General features: G+C 39.1%; 1 protein-coding gene across 1 annotated transcript; it reads right to left on the reverse strand.

Moving 5' to 3' along the window:
- Positions 1–68: 68 nt before the first annotated feature.
- Positions 69–17,283, reverse strand: LOC148723080 (uncharacterized). Its single transcript, XM_088734038.1, has 6 exons — positions 16,876–17,283; positions 12,299–12,697; positions 12,022–12,180; positions 2,661–2,828; positions 1,083–1,708; positions 69–520 (listed from the first exon to the last, which is right to left on the reverse strand). The coding sequence occupies exons 1-6, from the start codon at positions 16,949–16,951 to the stop codon at positions 341–343; spliced, it is 1,608 nt and encodes a 535-aa protein (XP_088590164.1). The 5' UTR covers positions 16,952–17,283; the 3' UTR covers positions 69–340.
- Positions 17,284–18,697: the final 1,414 nt, after the last annotated feature.

The raw sequence follows: 18,697 nt of genomic DNA on the forward strand, positions 1-18,697 counted from the left end.
ATGTTTTCCTTTAGTACGCCCATGCACAGAGCCCCCGTTTTTTAACCCATCGGCCGCACAAACTCATCGCCGATAAGTATTATTGATTTTATTCGGTTTTCCATGTAAGTTAAAGTGAAACATGCTAAGTATTCTGGTACACAACAGTTGATATTGATACAATCATCCTGCTACAATCTATGGAAGTTACTTCCATCAAGTTAGTAATGACAAAGCAAATGATTGCTGACAACTGTTTCGATGAAAGTTTCTGCGAATTCTAATTATTTTCTTAGAGTTTTGACTGAGTTTTTATATTTTTTATCTCTAAATTATTTCTAGGATTGTAAACGGGCAGAGCTCACTTATGCTCCCCTTCTTTTGCTTCCTCCTGATTCTGCTGCGATATCTTCACGCTTGCTGTCTTGACGTGATCAATTTGGGCGTATACTGTTTGGGACTGCTCTTGAACAAGCTTTGCACTGTTTTCTCGGGTATGGGCCAGATCTGCATACACAAGTCCACGGTAGGGAGGGGGCATCTAGATCAGACAATAAACGAAGAAATATAATTATACCGTATAAGCAATTAGTGAAACCTGCGACACTGAATAACATTAGCAACATAGTAGCTAGTGCACGAATAATAATAATAATAATAATAATAATAATAATAATGAGAAGGAAGAGTAAGGACCACTAAAGTTCATAGACGAATATGATACGCCAACAAAATTAATTTACCACTATTTGGTTTTCGCCCAAGCTTTTGTTTTACTATTAGCTGTGACTTTTTTCTAGTTTGTTTGTTTGTTGGTTTGTTTTTTGTTGGTTTGTCTGTTAGTTTTGATATACAATATGCAGTTTTTATAGGACCCTCTAGATACTCAAAAACAAGTCCAGCTGCCGTGTTCCGTGTTCATCGAAAAAAGTTTTTAATCGAAGAGATGAATGAATAAGAATTTTTTTCCCTAAATTAGACAGCGCTGGAGACGAAACGGGTCATATTAAAAACAAAACAACAACAAAAAAAAAAAACAAAGCAAAAAAAGCAACAACAACATAAAAAAAAAAAAAATTGTCGGAATCTGTTAGATGAAATACCTGTGGTGGCTTTTTCTTCTTCGTTGTCATGTCAACAGCTGCGTACAAGTATTCATTGCTCCCGCCAGTTTGAGGTGTCTCGCTCTCTGCAGCCTTTGCGATGTTGTCGAGCCCTAAATCAGTTTCATGTGACGAATGACCAGTACAATCGACACCTGTCGCCTTGTTCACAGGTAACCAACTTGCTCCTTCCTGAGGGCGGCCTGGAGATGTTTTGAGAGCACTTGCTTCAGAATTGACCTTGTTTTTTCTTTCTTTATGAACAACAGCGTAAACATTATCCTTCTTTTCTTCTTTTTCGCTGCAAAAAGTGGGTGGCTGCTCTATTCCTTTCTTACCACCAATCGTCATCGCTTTTTCTCGTTCTTGTTCCTGAATTTCTGAACATCCTTTGCTTCCTGACCACGACATTCCATTAGTCTCATTCATGTCATCATATTCGCTCTCTTTTTTGCAGTCGCTCCCTGTCTCGTATGTGGCCAACCCAGATTCCGTTTGAGAAAGTGTTAAGTGTACAGTGAGCTCGGTGGAGTTCTGTGTTTGTTGGACATGCACAGGATCAATAGATTGCAGTTCGGAACTCGGAGGCACCTCGTAGGTGCAAGTAACCCGATCGTGAAGGTGATCTGAAGGTGATCTGTAATGCAAAATGATTTTATCTCTCATAAAGCGGAAAGACGATTTCAGTAGGATTATGCTATGCAAGGATATGTTCATATAACTTATATGTTTGCCCGCTTGTTTACGTGTAGCGTCGTACTATGTACTCGAACGGATATTTTCAGGAAAAAAAAGTAACGTACTTTTTATGATATGAGTTAGATGAATACTTTGAAGCAAATAAGATACATTAAATCCAATAGCAGTAAAACTTCCATTGAGAAAAGGTAATGATGGCTGGGCAGAAAATGAGGTTTGGAAGGGAAAAAATATTGCAATTATCATTAGATAAGTACCGTCATCACCATGTATATCTGAAAATATTTTGTTTGTGCCATTCAATCCAGAGCCAAATGGGATATGTATTGTTATTACTCAAAATGTTTCTCACGGAAAGTTAAGTTTTGCGGATAATTGATTTATAGACCCCTTGTCTTTCCTTGTTCAAAATCTGGATAAATAAGATGTGATGAGTTCATTAAAATGAGGTAACGGAGTACAAAAGATTAAAGCTAAAGTATTGTACTGTATACTACTTGCCGTTTGTCACGATAAAGCACACCATTATTGTCATTGCCATCGGAAAAAAAAAGAAGGGAAGAAAATGGATGTTAGTAGCAAGCCAAGATAAGATACAACCAGCCCTCCAATCTAAAGCCCCCTCCCCTTCCAAGATATAAAGGGACAGGATCTCCAAAGGTAACATTGGGAGTAGGGTGAATGGCTCCCCCTTAGCTTAAATATATTTTATAATTTCTCAGCAACGTTTTAGCCAAATATCTTAAGTTTTTATTCACATGTTTACCATACTCGCTGAAATTGATTAAAAAACTGGAGATATTATAGAAGCTCGAATCAAGCAAACAACAAACAAATAAACAAACAAAAATGAAGATGTAAATGTTGCAAATGACCTGCCTTGGTTTTTATGACCCAGGTGTCGTCGACAAAACAATATTCCGAATACGACTGCAATCACTAAGATAAAAACGGCCAGTAGCACTATGATGATCAAGACCAAATTTATTTTGCCGAATAAAAAAATTTGCCTTGAAGATTTACGAACGGTATTCTCAAAAGTAGTTCCTGAAGAAGAAAGAGGAAAATGGTTATTTTATTGCTTTCCTATGAGGCGATCGAAGGCTGATTGAACTGAAAAAGCTTGAGTGGAGACTAAAACGAAAACTAAGGAATGTGGAAAAATTGAATGTCACTTTTCAGTTTATTAACTCTTGTGATTGATCTTTGGAATATTAGAGGCTCAAATTATCTATAAACTCATATGTTACATTTCTACGCCTCCCTGCCCGAGACATTTTTGTCAAGATCTTAAGCTTTGTTATTCAATAGCGAAAATCGATCTCCTCTGTTTCCCTGGGGAACTCATGGAAGATGGTATTAGATGGAACGTAAGGCACACCTCATAACGTCACTCTAAAGAGAAGTTGCACATTTATAACAAAGTTTTTGGGAAGTACGAAATTGCAATTCATGATAACGTTGCTTTGGTGTTAAGTAAAGAAAACGTATTATTTTATGGTTGGATTTTATTCTTCGTCAACAGCGATACATTCGAAGTAAAGAAACAAAAGTAATACTCTATGGCAATCACATAGTAAATTACATGGATTAAGATATGGATAAATACAGCTGGTAGCATGTAGACGATTATTATACTGACATAGAAGAGGCTAAGACGATAACATTGTACCTTGAGTTGGGAGTTTAAATGTGGCTCGCTTTTCCAGTGTAAAATTATTTCCTTTTGTTGATAATGTAGAAGTTTTTGACACCATTGATTCTTTAAAACGAGTAGTAGTTTCTAGTGCTCGTGGCTCACGGGTTGACTCTAACGGAAAGCAACCAGAGAAAATCATTTGCAGAAATCCTTAGGCTCAGAATCGCCCACGTATCTCATTGTTATACAACTCGATTTAATTCACTTATACGCTACCAAAATAAAAATAAATCGAACCTATTTGTTTTAACCCTTTGAATGCCAAGGACGTATATATACGTCCTAAAATAGGACCCTCAGATACCGAGGACGTATATATACGTCCTCTGACAAGCATTTTGTTTCTTTTCTCGGTCGTTCAAGGTTTTTATCCGTGGTTGTTTCAAAGGACTTTGTTTTGTTATTGCAAAAAGGAGACATGCAGGAAACTGAAACTTGTTATTATTTTGGGACAAATGATCATCTAATTATAAATTCAATATGGCTGCTGGTCATGATTATATGGGAAAAAGAGACAAATCATTGACAAAAGTTAACTTTATTGAACTTTGTGGTTTTATGAGAACAATAACATTATAAGGGAGTACAAAGAAGAAATGAAATCTGTTATATAAGATGTTTTTGAAAATCATTTTTATCAAATTGTTTTTTTATTATAAATGCAACCACACTGGCATAGAGGTTGTAATAACCTAGCCAATAAAAATACATATTTGATGTATTGACTATTGTAGTGCAAGATTGATTACTAAAAAGAGTTATACAATGCCAAAGGGCTCAAATTGTTGAGTAAAATTATTTTATGAAAAATCCAATATGGCCGCTGGTTGCGAGGCATGCACCTGGGTTGGCATTCAAAGGGTTAAATGTAGTTTCTTGAAGAAAAATGAATCAATGAATTGATAAGTGAAAAGGTCAATCAAACAAGTAATCATTCGATCAATGCATCGTTCAATTTAGCTAATACAGAGGCATGTAGACATTTATCATGTACACACAGAAAACGTTAAGATGGCCATATTGTACCTTGCGTCGGTCGATTTGATGTAGGTTGGTTTTGTAGTGTTGAAACTGTTGCACCTCTTGGTTGAGTGGAGGGTTTTGTCACCCTTGTTGTTGATTCTTTAGAACGAAGTGTGAGCGGTGTGTGTTGTTCACGAGTCAACCCTGACATAAAGCAATACAGAAAATCATTTGCAGAAATCCCTACTTTTAGAATCACCAACGTACGTCACGGTTATATAACCCGATTTATTTCACTCCTACGCCACCAAAGATAAAAATCAATCGAACCCTAGTTGTTTCAACCGAAGTTCCAAGACCAAAATTGTAATGAGACTTTCAGTTTTTAGATAAATGAAAGGAATGAATAAATGAATCGATAAGTAAACAGGTCAATCAAACAATTAATCAGTTTATCAATAGTCGATTGTTCAATAAATCTAATATAGAGGCATATAGCCATTGATGATATAAACATAAACGACGTTAAGATGGCCACGCTGTACCATGTGTTGGTTGACTTGATGTAGGTCGGTTTTGCGGTGTAAAGGTTGTTGCAACTCTTGGCCGGGTCACAGGCAGCCCAAGCTCACTACGAGAAAAGCGGACGTGACTCTTACCGTGTTGCGTAACGTTTTATATTTATAAAGGTTTGTATGGGATGTTATCGGTTTGCCTTAAAAGAGAGAAAAAAATGTCTTGTTTTGAAATATAATGGGCTCACTTTATTGCCTTGTTGTTTTCTTTGTTGATTCCGAACGTCTCAGGCCATTTTGAAGCGTTTTCGGCGAGTTAGCGCTATGTTGGTGTTCAACTGCTAAAAGAAAGACAAGGCCGGAAACCTATTTTAGAAGCGTCCGTCGCCCGAAGCGAATAATTCCGCCAAAAAATTTCCACCAGTCTCGATTCCTCCAGAAAATCAAAGCAGAGATGTTGCAGTTCCATTTTCCATTCACTCGATTCACAATTCCTCCCCCAGATCTTTCACTAGCGATACTTTTATCTCCAGATCGATAGGCTTTCCCATTTCGAATTTGGCTGGTTCAAACGACCACTGTCCCTTCGCCGATCGCACAGTATGTTGGGTAACAAAAATAAGCCCGGCGAGGGTAGCCAGCGGCCTGCAGTCCAAAAACAAACCCGTTAGCTCCCCTGGTCCCCTCGAGAGGTTTTGTCAAGACCGCATTGTTTTGATCGACCAATCAACATCGAATGAAAATGTGTTTACTAATTTAAATATCTCAGTGGAAACCCGAGATCGATCGCCATGTGCACGTTCCTGAGTGTCAAGCTATGAACGAAACCTGCGGCGAAATTCCAGGGGAGCTAACGGGTTTGTTTTTGGACTGCAGGCCGCTGGCTACCCTCGCCGGGCTTATTTTTGTTACCCAACATACTGTGCGATCGGCGAAGGGACAGTGGTCGTTTGAACCAGCCAAATTCGAAATGGGAAAGCCTATCGATCTGGAGATAAAAGTATCGCTAGTGAAAGATCTGGGGGAGGAATTGTGAATCGAGTGAATGGAAAATGGAACTGCAACATCTCTGCTTTGATTTTCTGGAGGAATCGAGACTGGTGGAAATTTTTTGGCGGAATTATTCGCTTCGGGCGACGGACGCTTCTAAAATAGGTTTCCGGCCTTGTCTTTCTTTTAGCAGTTGAACACCAACATAGCGCTAACTCGCCGAAAACGCTTCAAAATGGCCTGAGACGTTCGGAATCAACAAAGAAAACAACAAGGCAATAAAGTGAGCCCATTATATTTCAAAACAAGACATTTTTTTCTCTCTTTTAAGGCAAACCGATAACATCCCATACAAACCTTTATAAATATAAAACGTTACGCAACACGGTAAGAGTCACGTCCGCTTTTCTCGTAGTGAGCTTGGGCTGCCTGTGGCCGGGTGGAGGGTTTTGTCGCTTTCGTTAGTGATTCTCTGAAACGGGTAGTAACCGGTGTTTGTGGTACACGAGTCGACTCTGACACAAAGTAGTATACGAGAAAATAAATGTAAGAAATCCTTACATTCAGAACCATCCACAAACCTGTTGAATTCCTTGATTCATTTTACTTATATGCTTAAAATATGCCAACAAATAGTACCCTTATTCCTTTATTTTATCTTCCTTCATTTCGGTATGAACTTAACACTGTACGAATTGAATCTCCATATAATGTCGTTTCTATCACGGTGTTTTATCAAACCTTACTGGTTTATTGGAACTGTCTGTTGAACTGATAGCGGACAAGTCTTAGAGTTCGGTCATGACACTGAAAAGAAATTGTATATTAAGAATATTGTAGTCGTTAAGATGTTACAAATTGCAGTGTTATAACCGTTTACGATTTCATCATTCAGTACTCTTTTAACTGACTTCTACGCCAAAGTTATAGGATAAATATTCCTAAAAATTGAGTGATTTTGATTGTCGCTGCATCTTTGCACAGTATGATATGGTCGCGTGCGTGGAAACGACCATACGCGTCACTGTTCAATTTAGTCTTGGCACTCTCTAAATTCTTTGTAGCAAAGAGAAAAAAAATATATTTTCAAATCCCGTTTTCAAAGTAGCTTTAAAAAATAAATTGCAGCATTCGAAACATAGTTAACCTTAAGCTGATATGAACAAGGAGGCTAAGATGGACAAGGCGCAAAGGGCTAATGGAGTGCTTCTATTTTTTCAAAAAAACAAAAAAAAACAAAAATACTCAACGTAAATTTTTGGTTTTGGTGTCTTCCGATCAAATAACGCTGATGTAACACGTATTTAAAGAAAAAAGAGGGTGATTCTGCCTTCTTTAGCATTCATGGTCACGCTGTAAAGAGACTCCCGATTTCAATCGGAATGTGCCGGTTTGTCAATTAGAGAAAGAAAATATTAAAAAAATTAATAAGTAGATTAATAAATATATAGTAATAATAATAATAATAATAATAGTAATAACACTATTCATGATAATAATAATAATAGTAATAATAATATTTAGAAGTTAAAAGTAAAAACGACCTAAGAGTAGTTCCGATTTCAATTAAAATCCTACTTACAATCTAATCCTTTTCATCATCATCAATATTATTATTGAGATGCAATGAATATATGAAGTTCATATATTTTGGACTGCGGTATTAGATACGTATGATGTGCGATCCTCGCAGTAGATAGCGCTATTTATGCAATAGCGAAAATCAGACCTGAAAAAAATCAGGCCTGTGCGCAGGCCTGATTTAAATAACGGACATAATTCTATTACATACAGAAATTTCCGAAATTTCGATCGCCAAAAGTTTCGTTATGACATTCTATCTCAATGTTGGGATAATGTATACGAGTCTTCCAACCCAAACGTGATGTGGCAGCAATGGAAATGTACATTTCTTGCTATCGCTGACAAACATGCCCCACTGAAAACGATGCGCGTTCGTTCACGGAGTTCTCCGTGGATTACCTCTGAATTGAAAGACCTTATGCATAATAGAGACATATTAAAAATCAAAGCAAGCAAGACAAATGATCCTAACGATTGGGCATTATTTATCAAACAAAGAAATATAGTCAATAAGCAAATACGCTCAGCTAAGCAAGCTTATTACCAAAATAGTTTTAATAAGCAAACCAGCGACTCCCGAAAGACCTGGCAGACTATAAACGAGCTAACTTCTCGAAAATCTGGGAAAACGCCAGTGGCGTCCCTAAAAGTGAACGGATTAACGATAACTAATGCGTTGGAGCTATCAAACGAATTCAATAACCATTTTGCTAATATTGGTCCAAAACTTGCCAGTGAGATAAATTGTGATAGTGGTAGCTATCAAAGATATCTCACCGCAACAGATAAACGGTTTAAGCTCCAACCCACCAATCCAACTAAAGTATTTTCACTTTTAAATAAATTAGACAAGTCAAAGGCAACAGGCCTTGACAAAATATCTGCTAGGCTTATCAGGGAATGTGCTGATCTCATTTGTGTGCCGATATGTGATATTTTCAATCAATCTATTAGGCAAGGGACGTTCCCAGACGACTGAAAATATGCAAGGATTACCCCTCTTTATAAACAGGGTGACCGCGGTGATGCTAACAATTACCGCCCAATATCGGTGATTCCAATAATGGCGAAGGCGTTTGAAAGGATAGTTTATGAACAGTTATATGCCTATTTGGAAGAGCACGATATTTTATGTCAAAACCAATCAGGGTTTCGTGCTAATCATTCAACTGTAACAGCTTTGTTGGAAGCGACAGATTCTTGGGCATATAATATTGATAACGAGAAAATCAATGGAGTCATTATTCTAGATTTGAAAAAAGCTTTTGACACTGTTGATCATCAGATCCTTCTATCGAAACTAAACTAATATGGTATACATGGAAAATCTTTCAGATGGTTTCAGTCATATTTGGAAAACCGAACACAAAAATGCTCTGTCAACGGGTCGCTATCCAGTAGCTACTCGTTGACTTGCGGCGTCCATCATGGGACCATTCTCGGTCCATTATTGTTCTTATTATACATCAACGATCTTCCAAATTGCTTATCAAATTGTAAACCGAGAATGTATGCCGATGACACGCACCTCACATATGCGGGAAGCAATCTTGAGAACGTTCAGTTTTGTCTAAATGAAGACCTAGAAAACGTCTTCAACTGGCTACAAGCGAACAAACTCACGTTAAACATGACTAAAACCGAGTTCATGCTAATAGGGTCGAGGCAGAGACTGAATACTCTCACAGCTTTACCAACAATTAGAATGAACAATACTCAAGTGAGCCAGGTTTCAGCTACAAAATCGCTTGGTGTAATAATAGACGATAAACTCGATTGGCATAGTCACATCGAAAAACTAACGAAAAAGATCGCCTCTGGTATCGGGGCCCTAAAGCGAATTAGGCACCTGATCCCAGCATCAACCTTACATCTCATCTACCAAGCTTTAGTAAAACCTCACTTTGATTACTGAGACATTGTTTGGGGTAGCTGTGGGAAAACGCTACGAGACAAACTGCAGAAATTGCAGAATAGAGCAGCCCGTGTGTTGACATTCTCTAACTATGATATTGATGCAACTGAGCTACTCGAGTTTTTAGGGTGGAAAAATCTTGCACGCCAGCAGGAAATCCATAAAGCCACCATGATGTTTAGATGTCTGCACGGGCTAGCTCCAAGGTATCTATATTCAAAGTTTACGTGGCGTGACTCTGCTTATGACCTCAGGGACTCGGAAAATAAGCTTAATGTTCCACTACCGTGCACTAATTATTACAGAAAAAGCTTTAGCTACAATGGCGCCACATTATGGAACAGTTTACCACGCGATATAAGGAACACAGAGTCTCTGGGGTTATTTAAACGTAAGATCAATGACATTTTTAAAGTCTAACGCACGGCATTCACGGAAAACAGCTTTAGTGTTATAGTATGTAGTTTTAATTTTAAATATCTTAGCGTATGTGATATGTATTTTTATAGGCTGATGAATTGATCGAGTCTAAATAAAGATTACAGTACAGTACAGGACAGTATAGTTCAAAATATATGAACTTCATATATTCATTGCATCTCAATAATAATATTGATGATTAAGTATTCCCCTGTTTCAAAAGCCTGGATAGTTTGGTTTAAAAAGCTCCATTCTCCATAGATTTCAATAGAGACAAGGTCATATTCAGCCTGCTTGCACTGTCTTCTGCTTCCGGACCAGGATTAAAAAGGTGTCACATTGTTGAGCTGGTGGAATATGTAACTGGAACCATTGTATACATCTTTGAAATTACCTTTGTGGTCTATATGAAAATAGAAATGCATTATATATTCAACCTTATTAGTTACAGGAGACGAAAATTTCCAACAAGAGGGAACATATACTTTACTAATTCCATCAGATCTGTAATAATTTATTTGAAGGTATTAGCATTAGGATTACTAAGATACCGCACAACGCCATTTTTCCATTTCACCAAACAAATATTTCTCTTGACATGCTCAAATATCCTTCCAACATCCAAGCGACTCGTGTTAGTATGATATGGACAGTGAGTGTGGTACAAGTTGAGCTTTGATTTGGTTCCCATCCCACAAAAATACGTAGATTAATAAATGAATGGTACGCAGATGTACTCGATACAGACATATAAAGTTACTCAAACTTAGCGAAACGCGGAGTTTCGTTAAAGAAGTAAACATATCACGGTTCACTTTATTAACTGCTGAAATCATACTTGCCTGTAGTAAATCTCTCACCATCGCTCGATTCAGTTCCAAAGCGGAATGGTATTATTTCAAAATACTTCCATTCCATCAGAAATGATACTTATCAGTTATGCTTTCATGAGATAATGTACTCAATTCGATATAAAAGTCTCAGCCTTAGCCAAAACTGTTGAAGTAAGTCTCGCCAAGAAAGTCTCAGGTAATATGTAAACTTATAAACAAGAATGCTATTTTCCCGCTGAAAGGTTCAAGGAAGTTGTAGAAAAGTTGGAAGGAGAAATTCTAATGAGCTGTCTGGATTGAATGTAAATTCATCACCCACTATCACGAGGTCATTAAAATAGATCTTTTCCGGACATTTCTAATTTCGAGGACAACTGATGCTCATATAGTAATCATAATATTGAAAATTATCATCATGTTTTTTAATAGTGGTCTCTATTGGCAGACAAGGAGCTAAAGCATTCGATCGGATATTGCTGCAGTATCATCGCACAACATGTATAACAGAGGTATCGAAATTTATGCCCATCGCAACGTACAGGTGTATTACTGCGAGACTATTTCTAATGCCTTTCCTAACGAATTGTCATCGAAATTAAGAAAAGAATGGTGTCGAGATTTTTAGCCGTTTTCGGACCCTCGAAATGTAAAATGGTCGAAGAATGGTCCTACCCCCAATGTTTTACATAAAGGAAGTTCCTTTCCAGTGAGGGTAAAGGGACTTCTCGTCATTTTTTTCCTCTTATTGTGCGTGCAGAATAGCCCAGTAAAACGCTCAAAATATTGTTCATAATTTGTTGGACTCTCCTAAATCCGAACTCTGCACATCAAAACACGCTTATTAAAATGTTTATCGTTCTTGGAATATTTTTCCTTTTTAGTGCAAGAAGAAGCATAAGACGCAAACGCTTATCAAAGTAGTCGTGACAGCAGACCAGAATGTCATCAAGTGACTTAGAAGAATCACACAGTGATAGTGATAATAGTAATTATAATAACGATAATAGCATTGACAAAAATAATATTAATGATCATTATAAGAACAATGCTAAGCATAACAGTTCTAATGACAGTAAGAACGATCATGTGGTATCTAAGGATTATTCAGCCAAAACCAATGAGAAATGGAGCAGGAAAGGGTGGCTGTCATGATTTTGACCCGTCGTCCCCTTCCTATCCCCCTTTTCTTGTTCTTTTTTCATTTATATTCTGGAGGTGGGGGCTGGGGAGGGGGGGGGGGTTGCAGTGTGACACCTGACAAGAAGCGAGCGGTACATTAGGGATATATTAAATAATAAACTTTCAACAAAGCTAATCCCACCTTCTGAATGCATCTCATTCCGATCTTCAGTTTTTGTATTAGTCGTTTGAGTTCTGAGTGAGGTGGCTGTTGTCTTTGTTTCTAATAGCTGGCGGGTTGACGCAGGTTCTGTAGCTTCCTCAATGAAAATATCTGCTTTCAATGAAACAATTGAACAATCTGAGGAGAAAATATGAATAAGAGTTACTTGCTTCGAAATCAAAGATTGTTTACAACTTTTCGTCTTACTGTGATTTGTAAAGTTAGTTGACATAGATAGGCATGATCATCGACTTACTGACTTGCTTTTCGCATATATATCCCGGATCGTCATCATACGAATCTTTTTTACAGTGTATGTTGTTGTACTCTCCATTTTGCATCATCTCCACGCATTTTTCTGTGTTATGATTGTTTGGTTCTCTTTTATTCCAACGCCATGTTTCATTAGAACCCTCGTTAACCCATGCTTTGCTTTCACTCAACCAGTACCACGTATCAGAACTGTTAGCACTTTCAAATAAACCAATGAACCAGCGTGTTTTTTTTTCATTCTTGGTCAAGTTCCTAACAAAGTGCCATTCTTTTTCGGTTTCCATAGAGACAAGTGAACTACTGTTTCTGGCACAGTTTCCCTTGGCTTCCTCCCAGTCAGCTTTTTCCGTGTGGAAATCATACTTGAAGCAGGTCGAGCCTTCTGGTTGAAAAGCCGAGAGATTAAGAAGAAAAAATAAAAGCGAGGAAAAAAAGTATATATATATATATATTTGTTTATTTTAAAATGACAACTACGTTTCATTCAATCATTAAAAGTAGCCATACAAAAAGTGAACTAAAAAAAACCCTCGGACACAAGAAAGACTTGCATACCTACCATGGTACAACAGGGATTGGGTGAACAAAACGAATTTCAAAAATGAGATCACTTCGGAAATCAGAAAAACATATCACAAATGCAATTTTAATTCAAAACTTTAAACGATAAAATTACATCAGATACCTATTTTCTATCAAGTAACAGGACAAAATTTCTAAACAATTATGACCGCAGATAAATTACTCTTGCGTAACGACAGAACGTTTTTACGTCTCTGGCATTCCTATATATATGGACCTCGTTAAAATGTGTTGCTCAATGTAAAAGAAACTTAAAAGTCTTTCTCAAAATTTGTAATGCTCTCAATAACGATGACCTACTGTTCTCCTTTGTAGGATAGTTATGAATGCCAAAAAATATAATAAGTTAGGCTGGAGCTAAGGAGCTTACGCGCACAAAAAAGAATAACAACAAAAATGTGAAACGAATATTGGACGAAATGAGCTATGAAAATAATGATATAAAAGTCTAAAATGTAAGGGATCAGGTAAAAAAGTTGTAAAAGTGTTCTATGGAATCCTATTTCAGAGGAGTCGGGAGCGAAAACTGACTTAGGGAACTCTTAGCCGCCGATAAGAATCGCAGTCTCAGACGATGGAAATAGTCAAAATACAGAAAAGCCTGCACGATAGCTTGAATCTACATAAATCTACAATTCAAGTCTCCAGGGAACAATTAGACATAATTGTGACGGAAATTTTGATGAGAGCCCATTCGCTGATACGCCTGACCACTTGCCGAAAATTCTACCTTTGGGCACGTCGCAATCGATTATATTTGGTCAATCAGTAGATTGCGGCGGACAATCAGCATACAGCTCTAAAAGCGGCCTGTGTTCTTCTTGTGTCGACTCTGATCTTTCTTACGGACGCAGTTGACCTTGAATGCCAGCACTCCCGCTCTCACAAGCGAGCGCCATGCAGGATTGTCTTCAGCAATCGCTTCCCATGCGGAGCAGGAAATGTCACAGCACTTAAGAGACTTTTTCAGAGAGTCTTTGTATCGTTTTTTTGGCCGACCGAGTAGGCACTGTCCTGCTGTAAGTTCACCAAAGAGCAGTCTTTCTGGGAGTCGGCTGTCGTCCATTCGTCGGACGTGGCCTGCCCACCGGAGCTGACAGCGCAGAGGAATGGCGTGGATGCTCTCTGACTCATTACGCTGGGGGACTACAGTGTCTGGTACTTTGTCCTACCACCTGATGCGAAGGAAGGTCCTCAGGCATCTCATGTGGAAGGCGTTGAGTTGTTTGGCGTGCCGGCTGTAGACAGTCCATGTCTCGTATGCGTAGAGCAGGATTGGGAGAACAACCGCCCTGTGCACAGACAGTTTGGTTTCGAGCTTAAAGGCCCCGGCGCTCCCAGACTTTGTCTTTCAGTCTGCCTAAAGCAGCACTGGCTCTGGCTATTCGGTAGGCCACCTCCCCGTCGATGTTGACAGCGCGCGACAGAGTGCTACTAAGATAGACGAACTTGTCTGCTACGGCGAGTCTCTGACCGCTGACGGTGATAGTAGGCTCGGTGTAGGCCGTTGCAGGTGCTAACTGGTGCATGACCTCGGTCTTCGCGGTGGAGATGGTGAGAACAAAGTCGTCACAGGCTTCTGCGAACACGTCCACTCTTTCCTGCATATCTGACTCTGTGCTAGCGTTGAGCGCGCAGTCATCAGCAAACAGGAAGTCACGGGCTATGTCCACTCATACTTTGGTCTTGGCCTGTAGTCTCCGGAGGTTGAAGAGGCTGCCATCAGTACGGTATCGGAATCTGACACCTACGTCTACGTCACGGAAGGCTTCCGATAGCATTGCCGAGAACACCATGCTGAAGAGGGGTGGAGCCAGTACGCAGCCCTGCTTTACGCCGTTGGTGACAGGAAAGGGCTTTGAACACTTGCGGTCATCCTGCACTCTAGCATACATGCCGTCATGGACCTGCCGGACCATTTCAATGAACCTGGTGGGGCATCCAAACTTGGCCATGATCTTGCACAACTCGTCGCGGCAGACGTTGCCAAAGGCTTTAGTGAGATCCACGAAGGTGGTATAGAGACCAACATTGTGCTCCTGGAACTTCTCTTGTTGTTAATGGGCTGCGAAGATCGTGTCGGGCGTGCCTCGGCCTGCGCGGAATCCGCACTGACTCTCAGGAAGCACATCGTGCTCTAGGTGTGCATTGAGGCGGTTCAGCATGACGCGAGCTAGAATCTTCCCAGCGATGGAGAGCAGGGAGATGCCACGGTAGTTATCGCAGGAGTTCCTGGACCCTTTGCGCTTATAGAGGTGGATGATGGAGGCGTCTTTGAGCTCCTGTGGCAGCTTTCCCTGAGTCCATATGGTGGCGAAGAGGTTGGTGAGGCACTCGATTAGCGTTGGGCCGCCAGCAGCGTAGATCTCCGCAGGAATGGATTCAGCACCAGTTGCATTGCCCCTGGAGAGTCGTTTGATTGCTTTTGCGACCCCTGCCTTTGTGGATGGGTCAGCCGGTGCGTTGTTGATTGGGACTTGCAGGAGACGATCGATGGCTTCCTAGTTGATGTTCGAGGTGCGGTTAAGGGCAATGTGGAAGTGTTATGCCCATCGCTCAAGGATCTTCCCTTTGTCTGATATCAGTGTCTTCCCATCTGCGCTTTGAAGAGGGGGTGAACTGGATGTGGTGGTATCGTAGACGACCTTGACGGCGATATAGAAGTTCTTTATGTCCTTTATATCAGCGTAACCCTGGATGGTGTCCGCTTGCCGGCTGTACCAGTCGTCCTGCATGTGACGGAGTTCTAACTGAACTGTCCTCTTAGCAGTTATAAGTTATAATAATGAACATTATGTCATAGGAAAAGTTCTTCTTTAAGTTCGGATAGGAGGAGTATCTCCCTAACCATAAACACTTAAGTTTTGCCTAAACGGTCTCGAGCATTTGTGCTCTCTATCGTAACACTTAGAAACAGTCTCCACTAGAGAGGGTTGAGACGCTTTAGATGAAGAAATAATTAAAATTTGTATGCTTCAATGTACTATTTTGGTTGAACTGAAATTTTGTTTTTCTTTGGGTAAAAAAAAAAATCGCAAGCTTTTGTCCGCGTACGCATTTGGAAAATGGATAGGCAATTACCCTCAAAGAATTTTCTAAGCAACTGTTTTGCTGTAAGTTTCGTATCCTTTAATAATCAAATAAAAATCGTAGGTACGTTTAAGCTGTAATAACGAAGAATGGTGCTATTTTAAAAGTAAAGGAAACAGCACAGGCATTCCTCGCCCCTTTATTGGTTCCCTTGCTTTGATTTTGGTCTTTTGTTTAATGCACTCGACAGGAACGATAGATAGGCTATGATACTCAAAGAAGTTCCCCAAGCAGCTTTTTCTTTTTTAAGTTTCGTATCCCTTTAAATCGATGTGGTCTTCAATAGGTTTACGTCGTAATATCCAAGGATGGAGCCATAGTAAGCATAAATGAAACAGCACAGGCTTTGTAATTACTCGCCCGTTCATTGCAATTGGTTCCCTGAGCCACTTATTGAATTTACTTTAATTTATGCTACTCTATAGAGCACTTAATCCAATCACGCGCTGATAAGTCTGTTTATATTCGTCAAGAAAACTGGTACAAACTTCAGTGAAAAGAAATCCACAGATAACTTTAGTTATAAAGAGGGTGGGTTGTTTGATATATATTGTGAGGTGTTTGCATTTCATGATCATAAATATAGATAAATACCAAATTAGATTTTTTTTGAGAACTTTATCACTTGATAAACCATGATCTCTCTCGCTCTATAATTTTAACATTATCGCCTAATGAACTCTCCGCTGGTTTTACCTGTATTAATAATAGTAGAGAGAGTGTGAGGCAAATGTATAAAAAGCTTTCAAAGGAAAGCACTGAAACAGTTGGAGCAGAATCCCCGCGGAAAAAGTATACCTACACTGTACATGTTTGCTGGCTTTCAGTTTATATTTAACATCCATGAATTTAAAGTTTGATAAAATGTTTAGGAAGAAATGTGCCTACCATCAGTGACTCGATTTTCAGTGGTAGTAGTAACACCAAAAGCAAACAGCAAAAAAGTGCAGACAGCGGTCCTCATAATATCCCGTAGATTCCAATTCACTGTAGATGCGGTCGAAAATGGTCAGTGAGGTTGAAATCGAAATTTTATAAAGTGTTTAAGGAACAGAGCTGACGGAAGTTTTTTTTTTTTTTTTTGGGTTGTTTGTCTGTTTGTTTGTTTGGTTGCTTTTCTTTTTTTCGATGTGGTAATAGTACCTGGATTTATTTCTAGGTATTATGCGAGTTATTTTTGCAAAACAAAAGACAACGACATTGACAACGCACAGCAACCGAAAAACCAGCTTCAATCGGCTGCTTCTGTTGTTACCATGTTACGTTCTTTACTCCGTTTAACCTGGTGAAAATTTTAGCACGAGGCGAGGGGATCATGGTAATGACCGTATCCTAAAGGAATAGTCTCAAAGTCTGGATAGGAGTACCTCACTGATCATTAACACAAACGTTTGGCCTTCATGGTGTCCACAATTTTGTGTTTACTGTCGTAACATTTAAATAAAGGTCTCCACTGGATAATGATAAAACATTACAAAATACAAGTTAAGAAATGATTGCCGCAATGGGCTAATTTGGCCTGAAGCTTGCTGCTTAAATAATTCCCTTGAATCTTTGTTTTTAATTTCGTATCTGTTTAAACCAACGTGATCTGCTTGAAGACGTTTAAAGGCTGCGGTAATAAGGAAGAATGAAACTATAAATGAAACAGCACAGGCGTTACTCACCCGTTTATTGGTTCCATCAGCCATTTATTGAATTCGCTTGGATTGGTATTACTGTTTATAGCACCTCATCTAATCGCGTGTGTGTAAGTCAAGTTGATTCGTTGAGAAACTGGATATAAACTTCAGTTAAAAGAAATCCACAGGGACTTTCATTTATAAAGAGGCTGAGTAACTTATGGTTATTTAGCATCATAGGACGCTAACATGATCATTAATATAGAAACTGCCAAATAAACTTTTGGGAGTATTCAATCGTGATTTACCATTATGTCGCGCGTTTTTGAATAAATTCAACATTATTGTCTGATCTGTTTTGATACGCATTTGTTCAATCGTGCAATCAACTCGACTCTAGACCTGCTTTTCCCAAATTAAGAAGGTTTTCAGCTTGGGAAATATTTCCTCAAATTCTGGCTATGTACGCTACAGTTGTGGTGAATAACTAATGTTCAGAAAATACTTTCTAATGGACGATGGCGATGATATTGAAGCTTGCTATAACGACAGAACCAGCGGGATGAATCCGCTTTTTCCGTTTTTTTGTTGTGTGTGTGCGTGTGTTGCAGCTTCTGTTTTAGCAAACTGAAGCACGTGGTTCAAAAAAATTATTCTAGGAAGTCTTGCATCCGAAAATAAAAAAAAAAAAAAAAAAAAAAATTTCCTGGCTTTAGCTCCGTTCTTTAAACACCACATAAGTTGTTCCAATTTCTCAATCCACGGGTAAGAGGATATTTGTAAAAATCCATTAAAAACAGTGAACATGGGCAGTATCGACGATCTAGTCAAGTGTATGAGTTTACCCGGGGTACCTCAGTATGTGTGAAGAGTTGGTATTAGAAGACTATATGGGGAGGACCCGTTGAGAGAGATTTGACTAGGTTCCAGGTTGACCGCGCATTAACGGCTGCACAAAAAGTTCCCTCCACGCATTAGAAGAATTCCGAATGGCCGTTAATTTGAAATTCTCGCTGGATTGGTTGCTCGACAAACCGACTTTTGTGGGATTTTTTTCGGTGAGCTTAAAGGGAAACTATTTAGCTTTC

The sequence above is a fragment of the Stylophora pistillata genome, chromosome 9 (assembly GCF_964205215.1).
Source record: "Stylophora pistillata chromosome 9, jaStyPist1.2, whole genome shotgun sequence".
NCBI lineage: Eukaryota > Metazoa > Cnidaria > Anthozoa > Scleractinia > Pocilloporidae > Stylophora > Stylophora pistillata.